Source organism: Colletotrichum aenigma (genome assembly GCF_013390185.1).
Source record: "Colletotrichum aenigma strain Cg56 chromosome Unknown KSG_Cg56_contig05, whole genome shotgun sequence".
NCBI lineage: Eukaryota > Fungi > Ascomycota > Sordariomycetes > Glomerellales > Glomerellaceae > Colletotrichum > Colletotrichum aenigma.
In genome coordinates this window covers 4,403,331-4,424,539 of record NW_023500911.1, presented here as the reverse complement: position 1 = coordinate 4,424,539, position 21,209 = coordinate 4,403,331, and the positions used below count along the sequence as shown (strand labels likewise).

General features: G+C 53.5%; 4 protein-coding genes across 4 annotated transcripts; 1 reads left to right on the top strand and 3 right to left on the bottom strand.

Annotated features, from left to right (window-relative positions):
* Positions 1–949: 949 nt before the first annotated feature.
* CGCA056_v008825 (uncharacterized protein) lies at positions 950–1,997 on the top strand (the record flags this gene model as incomplete). The annotated part of the gene is made up of 2 exons (XM_037324072.1): positions 950–1,426; positions 1,485–1,997. 2 exons carry the CDS (start codon positions 950–952, stop codon positions 1,995–1,997), a joined length of 990 nt encoding a protein of 329 aa, XP_037178364.1.
* A 1,116-nt stretch (positions 1,998–3,113) lies between these two features.
* Positions 3,114–5,513, bottom strand: CDH-1-6 (Cellobiose dehydrogenase; the record flags this gene model as incomplete). The annotated part of the gene is made up of 1 exon (XM_037324071.1): positions 3,114–5,513. The coding sequence occupies one exon, from the start codon at positions 5,511–5,513 to the stop codon at positions 3,114–3,116; it is 2,400 nt and encodes a 799-aa protein (XP_037178648.1).
* A 2,246-nt stretch (positions 5,514–7,759) lies between these two features.
* CGCA056_v008823 (uncharacterized protein) lies at positions 7,760–8,598 on the bottom strand (the record flags this gene model as incomplete). Its single annotated transcript, XM_037324070.1, has 2 exons — positions 7,760–7,813; positions 7,873–8,598. 2 exons carry the CDS (start codon positions 8,596–8,598, stop codon positions 7,760–7,762), a joined length of 780 nt encoding a protein of 259 aa, XP_037178382.1.
* Positions 8,599–9,495: 897 nt separating this feature from the next.
* On the bottom strand, positions 9,496–19,540 carry NRPS8 (Nonribosomal peptide synthetase 8; the record flags this gene model as incomplete). The annotated part of the gene is made up of 6 exons (XM_037324069.1): positions 9,496–9,681; positions 9,736–11,171; positions 11,220–11,273; positions 11,323–15,972; positions 16,022–19,357; positions 19,414–19,540. 6 exons carry the CDS (start codon positions 19,538–19,540, stop codon positions 9,496–9,498), a joined length of 9,789 nt encoding a protein of 3,262 aa, XP_037178383.1.
* Between the last annotated feature and the right edge of the window lie 1,669 nt (positions 19,541–21,209).

Here is a 21,209-nt window from a genome sequence, read left to right as displayed (position 1 = left end):
ACAAGCTAGGGAAGTACCGCAAAACACAACTTCTCACGCACGTATTTGTCGTCGAACGCTGCAAGCTGACAGATTATCTTTACGGAGCAGTTAACTTCGTGATTTTGTCTCAAATTCTGTCGGATACCTCACTATCGTCCCTGTGATTGTCGTAACCACTGCTGGCGCTACTGTCCTCGTCGCAATTATCGTCGTCGTCTTCGTTTTCGTATTAGTGTCGTTGTCGTTGATATCATCGATGTCCTCACTGTTGTCTTGCAGCACTAACTATCAACATCCAAAAGGCGGCTGACCGGCTGGCGGAACGATGCGATGTGAGGGGTCGAATATGAAATTCCATTGGATCCAGGACCTCCTGATCAGTGATTTACATGAAGGACCAGCGCTGATCTGGACTGAACGACTGCTTCGTAGTCTCGGCGCTTGAGCACTATATACGCCCATTGATCGTCATTACTTTTCCGCTTGGCGAGAAAACCAAAATAAACGTACACATCTGTGAACATGTTCATCCAAAGTGCGCAATTTAATCAAGTTGGTTGTGCATTGAGTACTGAAGTGACGTCTTGAACTTTATTTCAATAAAACAGGGGCTTGAGCCAACAATAGCTCTGCTTACCGCGTGCTGCGGCAGCGGGGTGGCCGGCCTACGGCTGCATACATGTGCTTAGGGACGAGTCAAGCATGGACGGGCCTGTCCGCAATTGATTAAGCAACGGCCAGTCCGGCCCCGCTCCGCCGGGCCCATGGCACCATGCTTGGTCTGTTAATCAACTTTCCAGATATTCTCCAATGATAGAAATGCCCGAAGCCGATCATTCCTTTCCTCTGAAGCCGCCTATTAAAGGATTTGGGTACCGCGCACACACTGTCGTGTGTGGATGTTCGGTGTTTGTCCTGTGTGTTGCTGCTGCGTCTTCCAACTACCTGTCATTCTTTACTTTCAACAATGTCTCGCACTAGTCATTCGTTTGTGCCGGGAACTTTCCGTCTATTGTTCCTATGGCTTTCACTCCTTAACTTTTTGCTTCCCATCAGCGCATCGCCCGCGCCCGCTACCTCCGATCGAAAGCTCGCTAAGCGGGTGAGGCAAGCGTTTCCTTACTTCGACGACAGTTATGAAGGCCGTGCCGATAAGGGCGAATGGTTGAAGGGTCTCCTGCCACTGGATCCAGCAAAGGCGCAAGAATACAACGGCGGACAAACAGTTGCCAGTCCATTCCAGGAGCCGGAAGAAGTTCTGCAATGGGGCTGGACACCGAATGTCTATTTCTTCCCATACGCAGGCGGTCGCGCGCCTGATTATGGGAACCTGCTGAGCCCCGCGTTCGAGGACCCAGCTTTGCCGGTCGACGCAACGCAAAACACATTGTGGAATCTCGTCCATGACCGGGAGTTCAAGAAGGCGAATGGCCAAACAGGATATGTAAGCGCGATCATGATACCCTCGATTGTTTCACTTGTACTGATATACGTCCTGCCAGCCCACGATGGCGCATTACACCAACGTCGTGAATCCAAAGTCTGGTGTATTCATTTTCGACTCAAACTTCAGCCCTACCTATGCAAAGAGCGTGAATAAAAAAGGAGATGTCCCTGACTTGGACACTTCATCTGATATTGCCTACTTCCAGTGGCGAGACGGCTGTCTAGCTGGAGGTGACGATCCCAAGAATCTCAAGGCCGTTTTTCATTCGCACGTTATCTACAACAAGACTTTCCAGATTGTGATGGAGGCCTTGCGTAGGGCAAAATATACCCAGGTCCCTGAATGGGGCCAACGAGTTACATTCAAGATGGATACCGACGAGGGTCTTGCTATTCTGGGAAGCACTCACGGTTCTGCAACAGCCTGGATGCTGAGCCAGCACAAGGAGGTGCTTGGGGTGAAGGACATCACGGAAGTGGTAATATGGTCATCAAACGGGGCGTTCGAGCTCACGCGGAACCCGAATTTGGCTTACCTGTGCTTGAAGTTCACAGTCGTCAGCGTTTAGAGGTTTGGAGAGTATACCACCAGCGAGCGTTTAATCGAATCATGAACGGCAATTTCAATTTCTACTAGTGATCTGTTGTGTCTTGTCTTGGCTTGTGATGAGAATGTTCGGAAGTAGTATGCAGAACTCGGCTTATCAGGTCTTTACTTGGCTCAGTCTTGTTTGCCAACGTGACCCAGGCAACCTTGTCCACTATACCGTCTGAAATTATTAGACCTATGAATGATGATCTAATTGTTTCTTCCTGTCCTCCAGATTTGACTCTTTAATAGCCTATACCACAAAATCCGCTGTTCCGATTCGACACACCAGACATCCGCATGACTCGCAGTTGCAGAGTCGTTTGTTCTGGCTACCCTGCCCGTCTTCGGACTAAAGGTCACTCCACGACCGTACTTATGACGGCGAAATTTCCTTCAGTGCCTGTAGGGCTAGCCTTTGTTGCGTTGATTGAAGCGATCTTCATTGCCACAGTACCCGAGTACACTCCCGGATGACAGGGGAAGAAGTGCAGGCATATGCACCACGCCGGCGATTTTCTGTCGCTGATTATTTCCAAGCCGGGGGTAAATATAGCGATTTCTTCAATAATCAGGTCGGAGATACCCGTAAACTTGGTTCCTCCCCCAGATCCAGTTGCTTCCAGCAGGGGAAAATGAATAGATTCCCTCGTGGACTTGTAATCACACCTCGACGTTTTGAGAGGCGTTGGTGTTGCATATCCACTGTGGTATTTGCATTGAAGACATTGGTCCAACTCGAAGAGCTGCGGTGCAAGCATTTGTCCGATGAGTCTCAAAAGACGTCTGGATCACGGGGGTCAAGTTTCGCTGCTCTGCTGACTTGGGCATATTGACTTGCTTAGGCTAGACACAACGGCTCGGGCTTGGCTTCCTTTGGGTATTCTTTTGGGTCTCATATGAGATTACACTGTCACTTATCGCATCCAAAGGCTATCATGAGCCATGATCTAAAATGCTTTATTTACGATGTAAAGAAACTTTGTACAGAGTCTAGAAGGAAACATGTACGATGAATGCTCGGGAGGGGTAACTCATGACATCAACTAATACAACCCCGCTCTAATGGGTGTCCGCTCAGCACTTGAGGGCTACATTAGTTCTTGTGCAGGTGAACATGGCGTCTGAAGCGCATGGCCTGGCGAGCAGCGCGCTTCTCGGAGCGCTTGCAGTTCTCGGGGGCAGGGGTGGTGGTCGAGTTGCTGCCGGAGCCGCTGACCTTGAAGGCGGCGATCTTCTCGGCGGCGTGCTCGGCGGTGATCATGATGATGGCCTGGGTGTTGCCGGTGGGGAGGTCCGGGTGGATGGAGGCGTCGACGACGAAGAGGTTGTCGGTGCCGTAGACCTTGGTGTCGAGGTCGACGACGGCGGTGCCATTGCCGGAGCGGCCGTCGTCAGTGCCCATCTTGGCGGAGCCGACCCAGTGGTCGCCCGAGATCATCTTGGTGGAGATGATGTCCTCGGGGGTGGCGCCGGGCGTGACGTAGCTGAGGGTAGAGTTGCTGCCGCTGGTGAGGTCGAGCCAGTACTGGACGAAGTCGGACATGGCCTTGCGGTCCTCGGTGTCGATGAGCCAGGGCTTGGTGTTGAGGACGGTGTTGCCCGAGGCGGAGATGCCGAGCTCGCCGAGAGTGGAGGTGCCGTGGGTGAGGAACGTGCGGACGGTGATGATGCCGTTCTGCATGGCAGAGGCGGTGCCCTGGAGGTAGCGGGTGCGGCCGTCGGCGCCCTCGGCGGAGGTCCAGAGGTGCATGCGCTGCGCGGCCTGGGTGATGGGGCCGGAGCCCTCCTTGTAGAGGGCCAGGTCGGAGGTGACGGGGCTGGAGGCGATGGCGTTGAAGCCGTAGGCGGTGAAGTTGGTCTGGGAATTGAACTGGAGCATCACCTGAGCGTGGTCCTGGAGGTGGTGGCCGACGGGGAGGTCGATCCAGTCAGCCTCGGCGGGGAGGGTGACGCCGGTGGAGGCGGCGCCCTGCTTGACGATGGCAAGGGCGTCAGACTTGCCGATGCCGGAGTTCCAGAGGATACGGGGGGAGGACATGGCGCCGGCGGCGAGGACGACCTTGCCGCCCTGGTTGACCTTGATGATCTGCTTGCTGCCGTCGGCGGCCTGGGTGAGGACGCCGGTGATGGTGCTGCCGGTGCGCTCGACCTGGATCACCTTGGTCTCGAGCTTGAGGGTGAAGTTGGGCAGCTGCTGGGCGAAGGGCATGTAGGTGCGGGCAGGGCCGGCACGGAGGTTGTCCTTGATGGACCACGAGGGGCGGGAGAAGACGGCCTGCTTCTCGTTGGGGGACTCAATTGAGTCGACCTCCTTCCAGCCCTTGCCGCTCAGGAGGCCGGAGAGGACCCTGTAGGTGAGGTCATCGTAGTACTTCTTGTCGTCAGAGGGCTCCGTGGTGCCGGGGTTGCGCTCGTACAGACGCTCGGCGGCGGCGGACATGTCGGCCCAGTTCCAGCCCTTGGGCCAGCGCTGGAAGTCATGCTCAGGGGGGTGGATGAAGTTGAGGCCGTTGATGGAGCTGGAACCACCCAACAGGCAGCCGGCGGTGGAGGCAGTGTCACTGCACATGCTGATGCCAGAGAGAGAGGTCATGGAGCTGCCGAGGGCGGGAATGTCGTAGGGGGTGAGGGTGTCGTTCCAGGGGAGAGCTAAGTCAGAGCCCAGGGGGACGGTGTTGGCAGGGCCACGCTCGATGAGGAGGACGCTGGCGCCGCTCTCAGCGATACGCTCGGCAGCGATGATGCCAGCAGGGCCACCACCGACGACGATGACATCGTAGGTGCTGTTGGACGTGGTGATGGGAGTGGTGCTGTTGCCAGGAACGGGAGTGGTGGTGCCGTTGCCAGGGACAGGGGTAGTCTCAACCTCCTTCGCGTACTTGGACCACTCCTCGAACTTGCCGGACTTAGCACTGGCGATGTCAAGACCGAACTGGCCGAAACCAGCAGAGTGGTAGTTAAGGGCACTCGCGGGGTCAGAGGGAGTGGTCGGGCTGGTGTCGGAGAAGGCCCAACCCAGGATGGGAGACTCGCCGGCCAGGGTCGTCGCGGTGGAGTCGACGCAGTTGCTGCACAGGAAAGTGTACGAGAAGTGGGTGCTGTTGACAAAAGTACCGTTGGCGATGGGGGTCGCCTTGACCTCGGTCTTGGTGTAGACGTCGGGGTTGGAGTACGCGCTGCCCATTCTGAACGAGGTGACAATGTCCTCGCCATCGGCCCAGGCGACGAACAGCAGACCGTTCAACATGCCTCCCTTCAACGACACAGCACCCCAGTTGCCCTTGGTGGAGATGGGCACAACCATCTGACCGATGAAGTCGGTGCCGGTGGTCTCGGGGACGGCAATACCGAAGCTGTACGGGTAGGCGTCGGGCTTGTATCTCTGGAAGTCGATGCCGGTCTGGGGATCGGTGTAAGCTGAGGCGCGGAGCTGGGCGGAGGCGGATCCGGCGAGCCCAAGAAGGGCCGCGGCTCCCGAGATTGTGTAACGCATGGTGAGAATCGCTTTCTAGTTGTCTTCTAGTTTCGAGTTTTGGAGGTGATCGGGGTGAATGAGTGGCTTGGAGATTGTCCAAAGGTGAATGTAAGTGTTGCGAGAGAACGAACGCTAACCGCTAGGGTCAACAGGATGGTTTCTGAAAAGAATGACAAAACACCGTACTAGCGGTGACTCGAAAAAGAAGGAATGCAGCGAAGATGCGGCTCAACAAACAAAGAGAGAAACATACGAGCTGTGTTGGAGCAGCTCTGATGTTCATGTTATATCTCTTCAACCAGGAACACACCGTCTCTGTCTTGGCATCTTTGCACTGGTCTGAACAATTAGGAAATACCCCCACTCAAGCAAGTTTCCTTAATCTCGAGCACCTAAGGGGTGCATACCGATACGCCGGGGTCCGTTGGCGCCAGACCGGGGGCCAGAGATTCTCCGTGTTGGTCTCGGTCTTCGGCAGCCCCACTCGACCCCGGGATGCGCATCCTCGGGTCCGTTAGAATGTTTGAAATAAACCTGCCCGCTATCACCAGCCAAGCGCGCCAACAGCGCGTGCTGGCGTGCTGTTTCAAATAAGGATCCCGTCATTGGCAGACCTTCCAAACAAGGGCATGGCCTCGTCTGCAGGCGCTGTCTCCCTATGACGTGCAACGTAATTTGGCCCTCTGTTTTACTTACATGTGAGGAGTGTCCACAGCTCAAGGATTGAAAGACGCCCTGCAGGTCGAATCACGGCCCCTTTGTTGTCCTTTGGCTCTGATGGATCTGGGCCGTTGCACCTGCTCTTGGCTTCCCTCGCCTATTCGCTGGGCCACACAGAAATGTTCGGATGAACCTACCGAAGAGGGGCCTCGGCCGAGTGGATAACACGGCTGGGGGAGGAGCAACTTTGAAGGCAGCCGCTGTGATCCCTTTACAGACATGCAGGGAGCGGCAAGGTAATTAGAATACCAAGAATCGTACGTGATGGAATGTCTAGCCTGGCGCCGGCTCCCTGGAGCGTGCAGGTGCGCTGTCAATCTAACACCGCATTGCCGCCATCTGCCGTAATGATTTGACTTGATCACTAATTCTCCTAGCCCCTATGGCGAAGCTAGGCGAGGCCGTCAAGTGACAAGTCAGTCTGCAAAAGCAAGCCGCTGGCGCTGAGTCGTTCTCATGTTGGACCAGAAAAAAGGTTCACTGTACCCGAGACTGTCCAGCCGCTTCAGGTGGTTCTCACCCCCATGTTTTGGTCCACAATTACCCCTCATAAGCTGGATTGCGGCCTGCTTAATTGGCGGAAAATGTTTGTGTCGATTTATGAAGACATGGGTCTGTCAGCTCACCAGTCCTCGCCTCGCGTCAAGTTGCTCAAATTACCTCGCCCCTGCCTTGCGATCGACGAAATTGAAAGACGTGAAGGGGAAAATGCCCGGCGAAATTCCCTCGACATGCGAGACATATCGGCCATGTGTCTTTGCTCGTCTGGTCTTGCCATCCGCGCTGCCCTCTTCTCATCGACTGAGATCTTTGATTTTGATTAGCGTGGCATTGTTCGTGCCAATTTTGGGTTAATGTGTTCTTGGCGTCTTGGCGGCATCCAAATGATTGTGATGCGAAGATTCTGTTCACAAGGGCTGTCGAATGCGAGGAGTTCGGAACGAAAACTAGAAAAGCGATGCATTTCCCGCCGTGAGAACGCGTTTGTGAGCGGACCATGTTTGCCATCCATGCGAGTGAAATCTCTGGAAAGATTGAATATGACGACCAAATCACTCCAGAGGGCGCAGCCCAGGGGCTGTTAGCTACGCGACTGGTCTACCCCCGCCGGAACACCGCGCCTTCATAGGCGGTAATCATCGCGTGCTTCTTTGGCCTTTGGCTTGGGCAGCATTGTCCTAACCAGCGATTTGATTGAGCAATGTCGCTCCAAGAATATACTGTCAGCAACCAACTCGAACAGCAGACTCAAAGGTTAAGTGTCTAGATCTCGTAGGCTGCTCACTAACGCCGTGCGAGTCCAATGTCACCCTGCACCAAGATTGCCGCGCATAGACGCTGGGTGATCATATGCCGATCATTAAGATACAACAGAACTTTTCGGCCGTCACTCAAAGTTTTTCCAGAGACGGATAATCGGCAACAACGAAAAGTCAAGATAAATTGATGAATTCTTCAGCCACTCGATTGACGTGCAAATGCTCTGATCGATGCTATGAATGTACTTGAAACGCCCAACCTCACCGCTAATTCCGTGCCCTCTCTCACCACGACTCACAACTCAGTCCCTCTTGCTTGCAAGGATAGTATGGCTTCACCTACAATCATTCTCGTCAGCATACCGTACCAAAGAGCAGTCGCCCGCGACTCCACTTACCACATCAGGGTGCTCCGGCCACGGCGTCCCATGAACACTCAGGTCATCGAAATCCTTCGGCGGGTTCTCCAAAATCGTGTCCATCAGATACTTCGTGCAGTGCAGCGTGTGCGTATAGTTCCACGGGGCGTCGTAGCCGTTGATGAGCCACAGGTGCGTCTGCCTCAGCGTGTACATGCAGTGGAAAGTATGCTCCTTCCTTGATACCCAGCCCGCCGTCAACACCTCGCTAGTCGGCGGGATCTCGTGCTTGCCACCCTTGTCGTAGTACCTGTGCCACGGGCCCTGATCGTGGAACTCCCTGAGGAGCGCCTGGTTGTCCTTGTCGTTGAAGGCCTCCTTGGGGTACCACTTGAACGACATGGTGTCAAACTCGCAGCCTCTGTCGCGGGCGATCTTGGGGAGGGCGCCGTTGGGTGCGCAGACGTAGCCGGATGTGTCTTGTTTGCGGCAGGGCTCACATGACGGGAAGAAGGCCAGCCCCGCGAGGATGAAGAAGATGAGGCCGAGAGGGACGAAAAGATACCATGACTTCCAGGCCGGGTCGAATTGCCATGGTATCCGGAGCTGCCTCTTCACTTTGACGGCCCCGGACTCTTGATCGACTGATGATGACGATGAAGATGGTCGTGGTGCTGCTTCTTCTTCGTAGGACTCTCTCCCGGTCTCATCTTTCAGGAGACAATACTTTTCCTCCTTCTTACTTGGACCGGACGGCATCATCATGGTAAGAAAAAGAAGGATAGTGGAAGGCCTACGCTGCCTGAACGACCGAGTGAAGAGTGCACTGAATTCTCTACAGAGGCAGAACAGCGTAGAAGCTCTACTAGACAATAAAGTAGCGTCCCTTGCCGGTACGATACTAAGATCGGCTGCTGTGCCTGTCGGCGCAAATATTCAGGGATTGCCAGTCGTTAGAAAATTCGTGGAAGCGCGATTTCTGGACGAACACCAAACAAAGACGTCGAACCAGGCACCTCGACGTAGGATTCGCAAGTGAGCTGATTGCTTCCAGCGATACAGCAATGGAGAACGGCCTCGAGCTCCCATTGGATGGTGCCAGCGGACCGAAGGGTTCGGCATCGGACTGAAGCGGAGACCCACTTCGGTCCGAACTCCTCACAATGAGTCGGAGGCGCAACCATTCGCCACCCACCCTTGGCGCCATTGTGCCGGTCGAAGCCCGCAGTTCAGCAACATTATTTGGACGCGTAGAATTGTCTGGTGTTAGGCTCAGAGGCAAAGCTAGATTCACTGCAAAGGAATACCGTCATTTGACGTCAACATTCGCTATGATGGGGCTAAATAAGCTTATCCATGATAAAGTGCATCCCACATTTCGATAACCCATCATTCGGCTGTTTGGGCCGAGCCACTAGTGAGGCTGCATTGAGACTCAGAGAGCATGAAAAATCTTGAGTGCCGGTCGAGACTGGTAACACGTTTAGATTCCACAGATGCTCGAGTGGTGCCTGTACCACAGTGACCGATTGCCCAGTGGTAGTTGAGAGTTAGTAGCCACCCGTTAAGAAATAAACGTGAAGCAGTAAAGCAATCCCACTTCAATTAACACACAGAACGCTTATCTATTGAAATCCTCTCATGGTCTTCGGCGATCAATAATTATGAATTCAACACAGCCTTCATATCTCCAACCGTCCTATGCTTGCCACCCACCAGCATCTGAAGAATGCGACAGTACGCTTCCGCCAGTGTGTTCAGTGTCTGTTTCGAGAAAAGAGACTCGTAATAAGTCAAGGATGCATCGAGTTTAGAAGGTTCCTCGTTGAAAGCAAGGACCAAGAGTTGCTGTAAATCGGTGTTAGACTCGGGCCCATGTTGTAAAGCACTCAGATAACTTACCTCGTGCGGATCTTGCTTCCAGACAGATTTGAAGCTGACATCTGTATTCCCTCCAGAATACTTCACCTTTCGGTAATTGACAAGTGTGTTGAAGAGTCCGGTCTTTTGGCATCCGAGCTGTCGCTCCACTTCCGTCAGATCGAAGATCTTGTGCCTCAAGCTGAGGATGCTGTCCTCTTGGAATGCGCGCAAAGCGTCCACCAGGACGGTTGAGTCTTTGACGGCTGCCCGGGCTATCATGAGCGACAACATTGGCCCTACGATGTCGTCGGCATGAGGCAGGTCAATGTCACGATCCGACACAATGTGGCCGAAGCAAATGGTTGCATGGCCCGTGTACACGTGCAGAACCATCGCCCACGTGAATTGTAACAGATTGGAGAGCGTGATACCGGCTTCACGGAGGAAGTACCGCATCTCGTCTGTGATGTCCAGAGAGAAGTTGACGGCACCCATGGAGTGGTGGTCGCTGCCATTTACCATAGACTCCGACGGAACCATGTACGGCTTCACATCCTTTAACTTGTTGACCCAAAAGTGGTTGCTGGCAGGGATGTCTCGAGTCTGTGACAGCTGCTGAATGTAGCTTCCAAAACCGGCGGGCAGCGTTGCAGGTGCCGGTGTTTGTCCCCGGTAAAAGCTCGCAAAGTCTGCGAAGACGTGATCTAAGCTGACGTGGTCTATGGCTATGTGGCCCATCACCAGGTGAACGTAGACCTGCTGGTCCAGAGTCATCAAGATTCGCACAGACAACGGTGGGGCGTTGTTCTTGAAGAGAGACATCCGGGTAGCGTTGAGGTGACCTTGGCTCTGGGTGATGGCGTCCGCTTCAGACATGGCCGAGAGGGTTGCGATGTCGGCCTTGTGCCTCTTCAAGACCTTCTGAATGACTTTGCCTGCCGCCTGGTCGGGGATGAAAACGGTTCTCAGAATGGCATGGCGGTCTGCTGTCTGTTGCCAGGCTTGGAACAATCGGTTGAGGTTTACAGCGGCACCGTCATCGATACCCTTCAACAGGACGAGGCTGTTGAAGAGGTATGGCTTTTGAGGCTTCTTGACAAAGGCCCGGTACATCCTCTCTTGAAAAGGCGTACAGGGAACCACAGCTTCGACATTGCCGTCTCTGGCGGAAAGATACTTGACGAATGGTGAGTGATGGATTGGCTCTTCCGGCGATCGAGGAGGCGTCGGCATTATCGGCATAAAGGGCTCTCTCGGAGTAGTTGGCGCAGACACGGATGTGATGGTTCGAGTAGCAACCGGTGACGCGGTCGAGGTGTTGGCCCGAGACATTGGTGGCCGTGCTGTCACAATGACGTCGGGAACAGGCTTTGGAGTTGCGATAACTGCGAGTTGCTTCACTGTCGGGTTGGCAAGGACGTCTTGGGTTGTGACATGGAGGCCGGCAGTTTTGCAAAGACGCATCACTTGCATCGCTATGTGTCTTGTTAGCCTTGAATTCGATGAATATGCGGAGAACTCACCGTAAATGGAATCACCTCCCAGTCGGAAGAATGACTGGTCAAGCGCGATGCGATCTTGCACTGTTAGCTTCGAATATTGTAGAAATAGTCTTCATGGACTCACCACGATCCATGCCCAAGACCTCTCCCCAAATCTTTCGGACGGTTTCCTCAATCTCAGACCCATGCTGAGTCTCAGCCCCGGCGTGTTGGCTTAGCTCTAGAACCGACTGGAGGACTGCTTTGTCAAGACCTTCCACCCAATTCGTGACACGCTGGCGATCCAGCTTGAGTGACAATTGCACAGGCAGACTCTGCACGATGAGCCATGTTTCCGGTATCATGTAGCGGGGCAGATCCTTCTCCAGCATAGACGCGATGTCGTCCAACGTTTGGCTCACTCTCTTGCGACCTTCGTCACCTAGAGCTTCCTTATTGACCGTCTTGAGAGCCTGGACACCGTAGTTGCCTGTATCGAGCCCCGCAGAGAGAGCAGTCAAGCTCGCCACCGCAACGAGTCGGCCCTTCAGAAGACCAACCTTGGGCATAAACACCATGCTGTGTTGAATGACACCGGAAAGCTTGTTGAGGTGGTGCTGAATCTCACCCAACTCCACACGCTGGCCACGGATTTTGACTTGAGAATGATCCTTGCGTCGCTGGATAAGGAGACTGCCATCTTCGGCAAACCTGACGAGGTCACCCGTCTTGTACATTTTTCTCTCAGGCGGGCTGCTGCCAAATATTGACTCAGCCTGAACCGCCCATGAAGGAGGGTCAATGAAAGCAGCGTCAGTCTTGGCATCGTCGTTGAGATAGCCCTTGCCTACAATCGGTCCGTCGAGGAGCAACTCGCCCACCGCACCGACGGGCATCAAGATATCTTGGTTGTCGGGGTGCACAATCCATCCTCGGCAACCGATGGGGAAACCAATGTTCGTGGCGTCTGTGTCAGGCGTGAAGCGAAGACCAACGGTGCTGGTGACTGAGCATTCAGTCGGGCCATAACTTGGCCGCATGTGAATCTTGTCTGCCCATCGAGCCACCAAATCTTGACCCATGGGCTCGGCGTGCACGGTGATGAACTTGACCGACTTCAGGTCATAAGGGTCTAGAGTTCGAAGGAAGGAGGGAGTAAATGCGGCCCAGTTGATCTTCTTACGTTCCACGAAGCCGGGAATGTCTGTCATGCGCTCTTTTTCAGACGGGATACAGATGCAACCGCCCGCGACCAACACAGTGAAGATCTCCTCGAGAGAAGCGTCAAAGCAGTAATTGGTGAACTGAAGGACGCGGGAGTTGGCCCGAATTTGGAGCCATGATCTGTTCGCCACCACAGCTGAGCAGAATGACTTGTGCTGAATCACCACTCCTTTGGGTGTGCCCGTCGTTCCCGATGTGAAAATGATGTAGAGGGTGTTAAAGGGCTCCGCAGAAGCAGAGACGACATCGTTCACGTTCGGTGTCGGCAGTCCCACGACTGACGGTTTGTTCACAATTAGGATTGTGTCAACCTGAGACACGAAGTTCTCGTATTGCTCCAATGAAGCCAGCCCAATTCGTGCCTTGGTCTGTTTGATGACGAACTCAGTCCTCTTCGGTGCGCCCTTGGGATCGATGTGAACGAATGCTGCGCCAGCCTTGGCGACGGCGAGCATGGAAACAACTGCCCACATGGACTTCTCGAAGCACAGAACAACCACCTCATCTGGTTTGGCCCCGATGGCTTGTAGCTGAGCGGCGAGTTTCGTGGACAAGAGGTCCAGCTGCGCGTAGGTGAGGTCGCCGTCCCAGGAGGAGATGGCGGGTTTTGCAGGCTGGCGAAGTGTTGTCTCTGAGATCATTTCGTGGATGCAGCGCTTGCTGGTCTCGAGTTCAACGGAGTTCCATTCTTGCAGCTGGTCCCTATCCATGTCGGTGGCGAGGCACAGCTCGCTGATGCTGACGTCTGGATCTCGGATCATCGTCTGCACGGCGGCAATGTAGACCGATAGCAGACGTTGTGCTTGAGTCTCGGAGAGGAAATCGTGCGGATACTCGAGCGTGACCTCAAGATGGTCTTGATCTTGGGTTATGCAGACGGCGAGATCGTATTCGCTCGTGTCGTGGGCGTACAAAAGCTCTGTCGTGACGCTTGAAGAAGGAGACGCCGCGCTGGTCTTCTGGAAGTTGAGAATGGTGTTGAACATGTCGTCTCCAGTTCTCTTCACAGAATGCTGGATACGAGCCAGGGAAATTGTTTGCCGAGACATGTGCGCAATGCCGTCTTCCCACATGGCTTTGATAGTGTCAGAAACCTTCGTCGTCGGAGTGAGGTGAGACCTCACAGGCACGATGCTGGCCATAGGTCCTATAATCTCCTGAGCTCCCAAAATTGGCGCATCCCGGCCATGCGAAAGTAACCCGAAGATCACGTCGTCAGAGTTCAGATACGTGGATAAGACCACGCTCCAGGCCGTTTGGAAGATAGTCGGGAGAGTCACGTCCAGTGACCGGCAAGCGTTCTCAAGAGAGGCGGTGTTCGGGAAGGCGGATGATGTACGAGCGAACTCCATGTGCTGACCGGAGGTAATCTTTGCGTGGGAAAGCTTCGGAAATTGGCAGCTAGTAGCACCATCTAGATAATGTGTCCAGTAGCTGATGATGTCAGCCATGTTCTGCTCCGAGGTATACTTGATGTAGTTAGAGTACGGGCATGCATCGCCTCTCGGTCGGCCTTCATATGCGTCCAGGAAGTTGCGGATCAAAAGCCTCGACGTCGTGCCATCAGTGATGATATGGTTCTTGTCCAGGAAGCAGTAGACCGAACCATCTTTAGCCGAGTAGATCCGCAGCTTGTGCAAGATCTTGCCACTGAGGGGAGACGGTCCTTGTGAAGTGGACTGCTTCTCCCAGAGCTCTTGCAAGTCTTGCTCATCCTCGAGTCTCAGAATCTCGATCTCTGGCGCCACAGCTTTCACTACAACCTGCAGGAAACCTCCATCGTCCTCCTCCAGGAACACGGTTCGCAGGATGGGGTGTGCTGCGACAACCTGCTTCCAGGCCGTGTAGAGCTTCTCGGGCTGTATGGGGTCGTCTCCAGAGAGCTTGAAAAGGAAGTGTTGGCTGTAGACGTTGCTGGGTTTCTTCAGCTGTGAAAGCATGAGACTGTCTTGAATCGGGGAGCAAGGATAAACAGCTTCAATCTGGCTGGGTTGGAGGCGGAGTTTGGACTTTGCCAAGCCCATGACAGACATGAGTCTCTTTGAATTAAGGCCAACTGAAGGAGGAAGATTCTCGATGGGCGAATCGGGAAGGTCTTGCGTCGCCAGTCGATTGGTGACCTGCTCGAAACTCTGCTCAAGCTGAGACACCCAATCTTTGAGTTGATCTTGGTGGTTCATCTGAGAGTTCCACTCCACCTCGATCGACAACTGTTCGTCCTTCATCACCGCAAGGATAGAGATGAGAGAGTATCTCGTCGAATTAGCGCGCTGTTGACGCCTAAGTTCGGACAGTCTCGATTGCAGGCCATCGTCGCATCTGTTGAAAAGTGACGCTTGTCTCTCAAACTGTTGGAAGGCGCCGAGGTAATTGAGGGTGATTTCCATCGGCCAGTGGCGATATTTGAACGCATCGATACCCTCGCTGTTGAGGAACCGTGACATGAAGTACGGCAGCCCACTCAACGGAGTGTTGGCGCGGAGCTCGCGGACACTGTTCAGGGTCGCTAGACTATCATCGTGATGTTGAACGAGGACAGGCAAAAATGTCGTGAACCAACCCACGGTTTCCCATGGATTCATGTCGTGAGAGAACGTCTCTCGGCCGTGGCCTTCAATGAAGACCGCGGGAGAGCGTCCGAACGTTTCGTAAAATGACTCCCCGATGGCAGCGATCATGATATCCAAGGCCGCGAAGTTTGAGGTTCCACGTGCCGAGGACAGAGACTTCGTCAACTCCGGAGTCAGCGAGATTTTATGAGTGACGGTAGACTTGAAGGTGTTGCTCTTGTCGTCCATATTCCAGAATGCCAGGTCAGTTGAGGGTATCTTGTTCACAGACGGCAAGACTTCGTCGATCTGCAGATCCGCGGCGTGTTGCTTCTGAGCATGACACCAGTATTGGAATGTTGTGGCCTCCGCCTCTATCTGGCCGCCGAAGAGAAGGAAGTTCTCCAGCTCGCGGAAGAGGGTTCTCCAAGACACAGTGTCGACAACGAGATGGTGGATCGTGATGGAAAGCAGTGTCTGTCGTCTCGACTCGAAGAAATCGATTCCTACTAAAGGCCCACAGGCAATGTTGAGCGATCGCTTGGACTCGCTGATGCATTCAACGACATAATCAAGTTGATCTCGGCTGTGAAACCTCGCCCGGCAATTTTGGCGCAATTCTGAGTTCGTGGTCCTCTGAGTCCATTCGCCGTTGTGGCATTCAAATCGGGCGCGAAGCATAGGGTGGGCTTCCATGAGAGACTCGAAAGCACTAAGCAGAGTTTCTTGGTCGACCTTCTTTGTCACCTGCACAACCATGGTCTGCTGATCCAGGCTATCTCCGGTGGGCGAGGCCTGGAAGTGGAGCTGCTGGATTGGTGAAAGGGGAAACGGCTCTCCGGCGGCCGGCTCAATTGCTGATTCTGAAGTGGCAACGGGCTTGTGATTGTCCTGGGTGATTCGAGAAGTCGATTTCGCCAGACGCTCAATTGATCGGGATCGCAGAACGTCAGCGGCTGATACATTCAGGCCCTTCTGTCTAGCCATGCTGCTGACCGTCATCGCAGATATCGAATCACCCCCTCATTCGAGGTTAGTAACATATCACATCAAGATACATTGCAAACTCACCGAGGTAGTAGAATGAGATGTTCCAGCGGATCTCTTCCTCAGGCGCATTCAATACTTCGCTCCAGATGCCTCTCAGTATCAGCTCTGTCTCGTTTCCTGGGCGTTCAGAGTTCTCATCTTGCAACCGGGACAGGAAGCTGGTGTACTGATCCTGGGTGAGATGTTCCAGGTACTTATTCAATCGTTTCCGATCAATTTTCCCAGAAGAGTTCCCGGGGATAGACTTCAAGACGATCCAAAGCTCCGGACTCATGTATGGTGGGATTCTGTCAAGGAGGAAGTCTCTGATTCGACTGATGTGCTCTGACCAAGAACCACTCAACGTCTCAATCGGCGTCGACAGCGTCATAATCGCAGAGTGTGTCGTCGTGCTAGCTTCAGCCAAGGTCACGAACGCGACCAGCCTTTTAGCACATGGCCCTGCCTTGGGAACAAGAGCGAGACAATGCTGGACGCTCGGCTCTAGCACTAGCTGTTGTTCAATCTCACCAAGCTCCATTCGTTGACCTCTGAGCTTGACCTGGCCGTCTCTTCGTCCCACGAAGTGAAGCTTTCCTTCAGAATCATACTTGACGAGATCACCAGTCCGGTAGAGCCGTTTCTCAGGTGCCCACGTAAGACTAGTCACGAACGCCTCATCCGTCAGTTCTGGACTGTCCAAGTAGCCTCGGGCCAGAATTGGACCCTCCATGAGCAGCTCTCCGACAGCCCCAACGGCTTGCAGAATATTAGGGTCTTCCTGACGTACAACCCACGCAGAACATCCTGGAACTGGGGTGCCGATGTTCGTCGGATCACCGTTGGCGGACATTTCTGCGCCAATGGTGCTGGTCACACAACATTCTGATGGCCCATAGACTTGTATCAGCTTCGTCTGGCCGGGTTTCGCCCAAGTCTGGACGTTCTTCCCAGACATGGCCTCGCCTCCGAGAACCATGGTCTTCATTGTCGGCATGAGGCCCGGGCTCAGCATTTCAGCAAAAGAGGGAGTCAGATGAGCCCAGTTTGCTTTCGATTTTGTCGCGAAAGCCGCCAAGTCGGGGATACTCAGTCGTGCGCTTTCGGATGGGACGCAGAGGCAAGCACCCTGCGCAAATGTCGTAAGGTGATCTTCCATGCTGGTATCAAATCCGTAGGAGGCAAATTGAAGGACACGAGATGTAGAATCAATCTGAATGCCCTTGCTGTGGGCTCGGGTAGCGTAAGAATACGATCCGTGCTCGATGACAACACCTTTTGGAGTTCCAGTAGACCCGGACGTGAAGATCACATAGGCTGGGTCCTTGGGGGTGACGGTTGGAAGAGGCGGCGCAGTCTTTGCAGAAGCAATAGCTGACAGTTGTTCTTCGTCTAGTTCCAAGACATTGCGGGCTGAGGAGGCTAAGTCTGAAGCTTGTTGCGGGGAGCAGATGATCAGTCCATGATCTTCCGAGATTCCTAGCTGTTTGAGAATCTCCTGGATTCTCGCGGGAGGGTTGGATATGTCTAGTGGAACGAATGCGTTTCCACTCTTCATCACGGCTAAGAGAGCCACAGAGTACCACCTTGACTTCTGAAAGCAGAGAGGGACGTATGACCCAGGGCCTATGCCAAGATTTGTGATGTAGCTGGCGACATCAGTCGCTGCGGCGTCGAGTTCTTGGTAAGTCATCTCGCCATCCCACGCACAAATTGCAGGCGCAGCGGGCTGAGAACGAGCTCTCTCTTCTATGAGGCGATGAGCACAGGTTGGTGACAATTCCTGAAGTGAGTTTTGGTGGTTCCATTCTGTGACGTCTCGCAAGCCTTGTGGGCTGATCACCGCGGTAGACCGGACGGAGGTATCCGGCTCACTTGCCTCAACGAGACTCTTGAGAATGGCAGAAAATGTGTGAGAAACCCCTTTCGCCATTGATGGGGACAAAGTGCCTGTTGAGTAGGCCAACCGCACGCGGATGTCGGAATCGGAATAGACAACCTTTAGGACGATGTCGAAGTCCGACGCATTATGTGATGCGACCAGCTTGAATATGTTGCTAGTCTCATTGCTTAAGGTGGGTGAATAGTAGGAGGTCATTATCGTGCTGAAAAGCTTGCTCTCGTTTGTCCCCAGAATTCGCTGTACTTTGCCAATGGAGAAGCATTGATGCGGCAGAGAGTGAACAAAGTCGTGTCTGATCTCACCCAGTAGGTCGCTGAGAGACTTGCTCGTCATATCGCGCACTCGACAGACTAACAAGTTCATCATGGGCCCAACGATCTCAGAGACTCCGAGGATAGGTAGGCTGCGTCCAGAAGAGAGGTAGCCGAAGCATACGTTGGAGTCACCGGTGTATGTGTGGAGAACCAGAGCCCAAACGGCCTGCAGCGTGTTCGACACTGTTGCGTTGAAATTGCGGCAGAAGTTCCGCAGCTGCTCAAGTGAGGTGTCCAGAGACATCTCCAGGACCTCAAAAGACCCACCATCTCCCTTCATGTTGTCGTTCATGGTTGGGAAGTAACATGGCTCCGCTCCGTCGAGATAGTCGATCCAGTAATCCAGCGCGCCGTCCTCATCCACTTGATTCCGTAGATGATCGATGTACTTTCCATAGCCTGTAGCAGGCCCGAGATTTGGTACCCCTCTCAAGCCCTTCACGAGCTCTTCGACAATAATCATGAGAGAGCTGCCATCCACGGTGAGATGATTGAGATCCACCTGAAAGAAGACTCTTCCGTGATGTTGCTTTTTTGAGCTGGCGTAGATGATGATTTGATGTTGATCGTCCCCATTTTCTCCGTCATCAATTTCACCGTCGTGGAATTTCCGATGCACTTCCGATTCCTCATCGTAGTGACTGATCTTCACCTGCCCCGGCTTGTTCTTGAGTACAACAGCGTCAAGTAGGCGGCCTGAGGTTGGATCCGTAGTCTCGATGTAGACTGTCCGAAGAGTTTGATGTCGTTGAACGACGTCGTTCCACGCACCCTTGAACTTATCAAAATCAAACGCGGAGTCCGCTTCGAATAATCCGCGTGATCGGTAAAGCCGCTCGGAGCTCATCTTCTGGCCGATGTACATGTTCTCCTGCATCGGACTGCAGGGGTAGATGTCCTCGACGTCATCTGGGCTCACACCGTACTTCGCCTTCAGTTCATCGAACACCTTGGTGAAGTCGTACTCTGAAGGCATCAGGTGGTACGTCTCGTCTCTATCAGAGCCTTTTCTGCTCGAAGATCCGGCTTCATCTCCTTCCGCAGCCTTATCTGCATAGGCTGCTACATCGACTAATGGCTTGTGAAGAAGATCTTGGAAGCGCACCGCGAGGCCCTGTTCTGTACATTTCTGGAATAGGGTCACGGCTCTAAAAGAATCGCCTGTACATGTCATCAGTGATCGGAGTGATGCGGGAGGACGATATTGTGATGCTCACCGCCGAGAGAAACAAATGATGAGGCATCGTCAATATCTGCGACTGAAATGGAAAGGACAGTGGAGCAGAGAGCTTTCAGCCGTTGCATAGCTCCCTCACCCCCGTTACTGGAAGCCGCTCCGTTCATAATGAACCACTACTATTGTCCGCTTGTAATCAAAAATGAATATGAAAAATCTAGTCGCGAAATGGCGATGCAGGCGGTCCACTCTGAATGAGGAATGAATATGCAACGGTCCAGATCACAAAAAGGCCGAGTCAGGTATCAGAAAAGTGACGTTGAATGACCAGCAGGTTGTATCTGAACTGTCAAAACTGCTTGTGGCGATGCGTCCCAGGGCAGTCCCAGGTAAACCATGTGATTTCCAGCGGCGAACAATTGGCTTTGGAAACCTTTTCGTGCAAGAGTCGGCGAAACGGCGCGTACCCCGTTCCGACATGCCTGTGATGCCGCGTCCAGAATGAGCCACATACACTCCAGCGATCACGTCTCGGACCGAAGTCTAACTCTAATGCCGACCACACCAACCAGCCTGCGAAACCTCTTAACAGAGGCAAATCCCCCAAATCTTCAGCTCGCTTGGAAACGAACATCAGATCTTACTGGCATTGTTGACACATCTGTTAGGGAATGTCAGTGCGCATGACACCTACATTGCCGCCGATGTAGACATGCAACCGCCAAGACTCTCGTCTGATGTGGCAGACGACAGACGAATACTACGAGCCAATCGTATCGACTATTTCGCTTCGAAATCACGAAAATCAGGAGGATCATTGAATTCCTACGTGATGCGTTGGGCAGGATCGTTGGCCATAGCTAGATTCAAGCTTCCTGTTCCCGTTGCCCAGCCGGCTGGCTGCAATCATAGCCAACTCAGTTTCCCACGGACCTCAATGACTTGACAACTTAATTAAAAGGCGAGGACCCAGGCCCGATTGGTTCATGGTACAAATAAACGTTTAAATATTCAACGGCGCCGTGCCAACCGGATGGAACACGCGTCTGCATGGCTGACTGGGAGCCATGCTGGCGGGCTATTCCACTCGAGACGGCAAGGCGAGGCATCATTCAAACAAGTTTCTAGATGTTTGGCCTCTACATCCAATCCTGTCCAATGAAATTCAAATGTCGTGGTGTGGCCAACCACGTGCTGCAGGCCGGAACTGGCACTTTTTGGCAACCCAAGCGAAGATGTTCTCGCCGCCAAGACCTGCGTATTGTCATCACCACGCACGCTTAGCAATTCACGAGAACTAGGAAGCTGAAATCAGCCCAATGTTTTTCTCGAATTTTGGCTTCCTGTGTTTACTTTAGCATTTCGGTTCATCGGTGGTGGTGTTCATTAATCTTGAAGATTTTGTTTGTTGATTGCCGAACGATGACGTGCTGCTAAGGACTGCACTCTGCTTGCTGCTTCCGGCTTGAATAAAAGCCGATAGGACCTTACACATGATGCGATTGCTGGAGCCTGCCAGCCGAAGACAAGCGGAACAAGTCCCCGCCGCGCCGTCCACTGCTCCGGGACAAATGTCAAGACCGAACGGCCTTTGTTGTTCCCTTGGATCGGCTGCGGAGGGCGAAAAGTCGGCCGGCGGCGGGAACCGGCGGAGAGAATTTCACTGAAGCCGACACCGAGCATTTTCATCACAACTTCTGCCAGAGTTCACACAGAAACCAAGCGGCTTACTTCCCGCCAATTCAGACGTTGCCGGGACGTTATTAGCGTTACAGCGGTCGGACGGCCAAGGCGGATTCGGTGTGCCTTAATGGCGGCCGTGCTTGGTCTGAAATC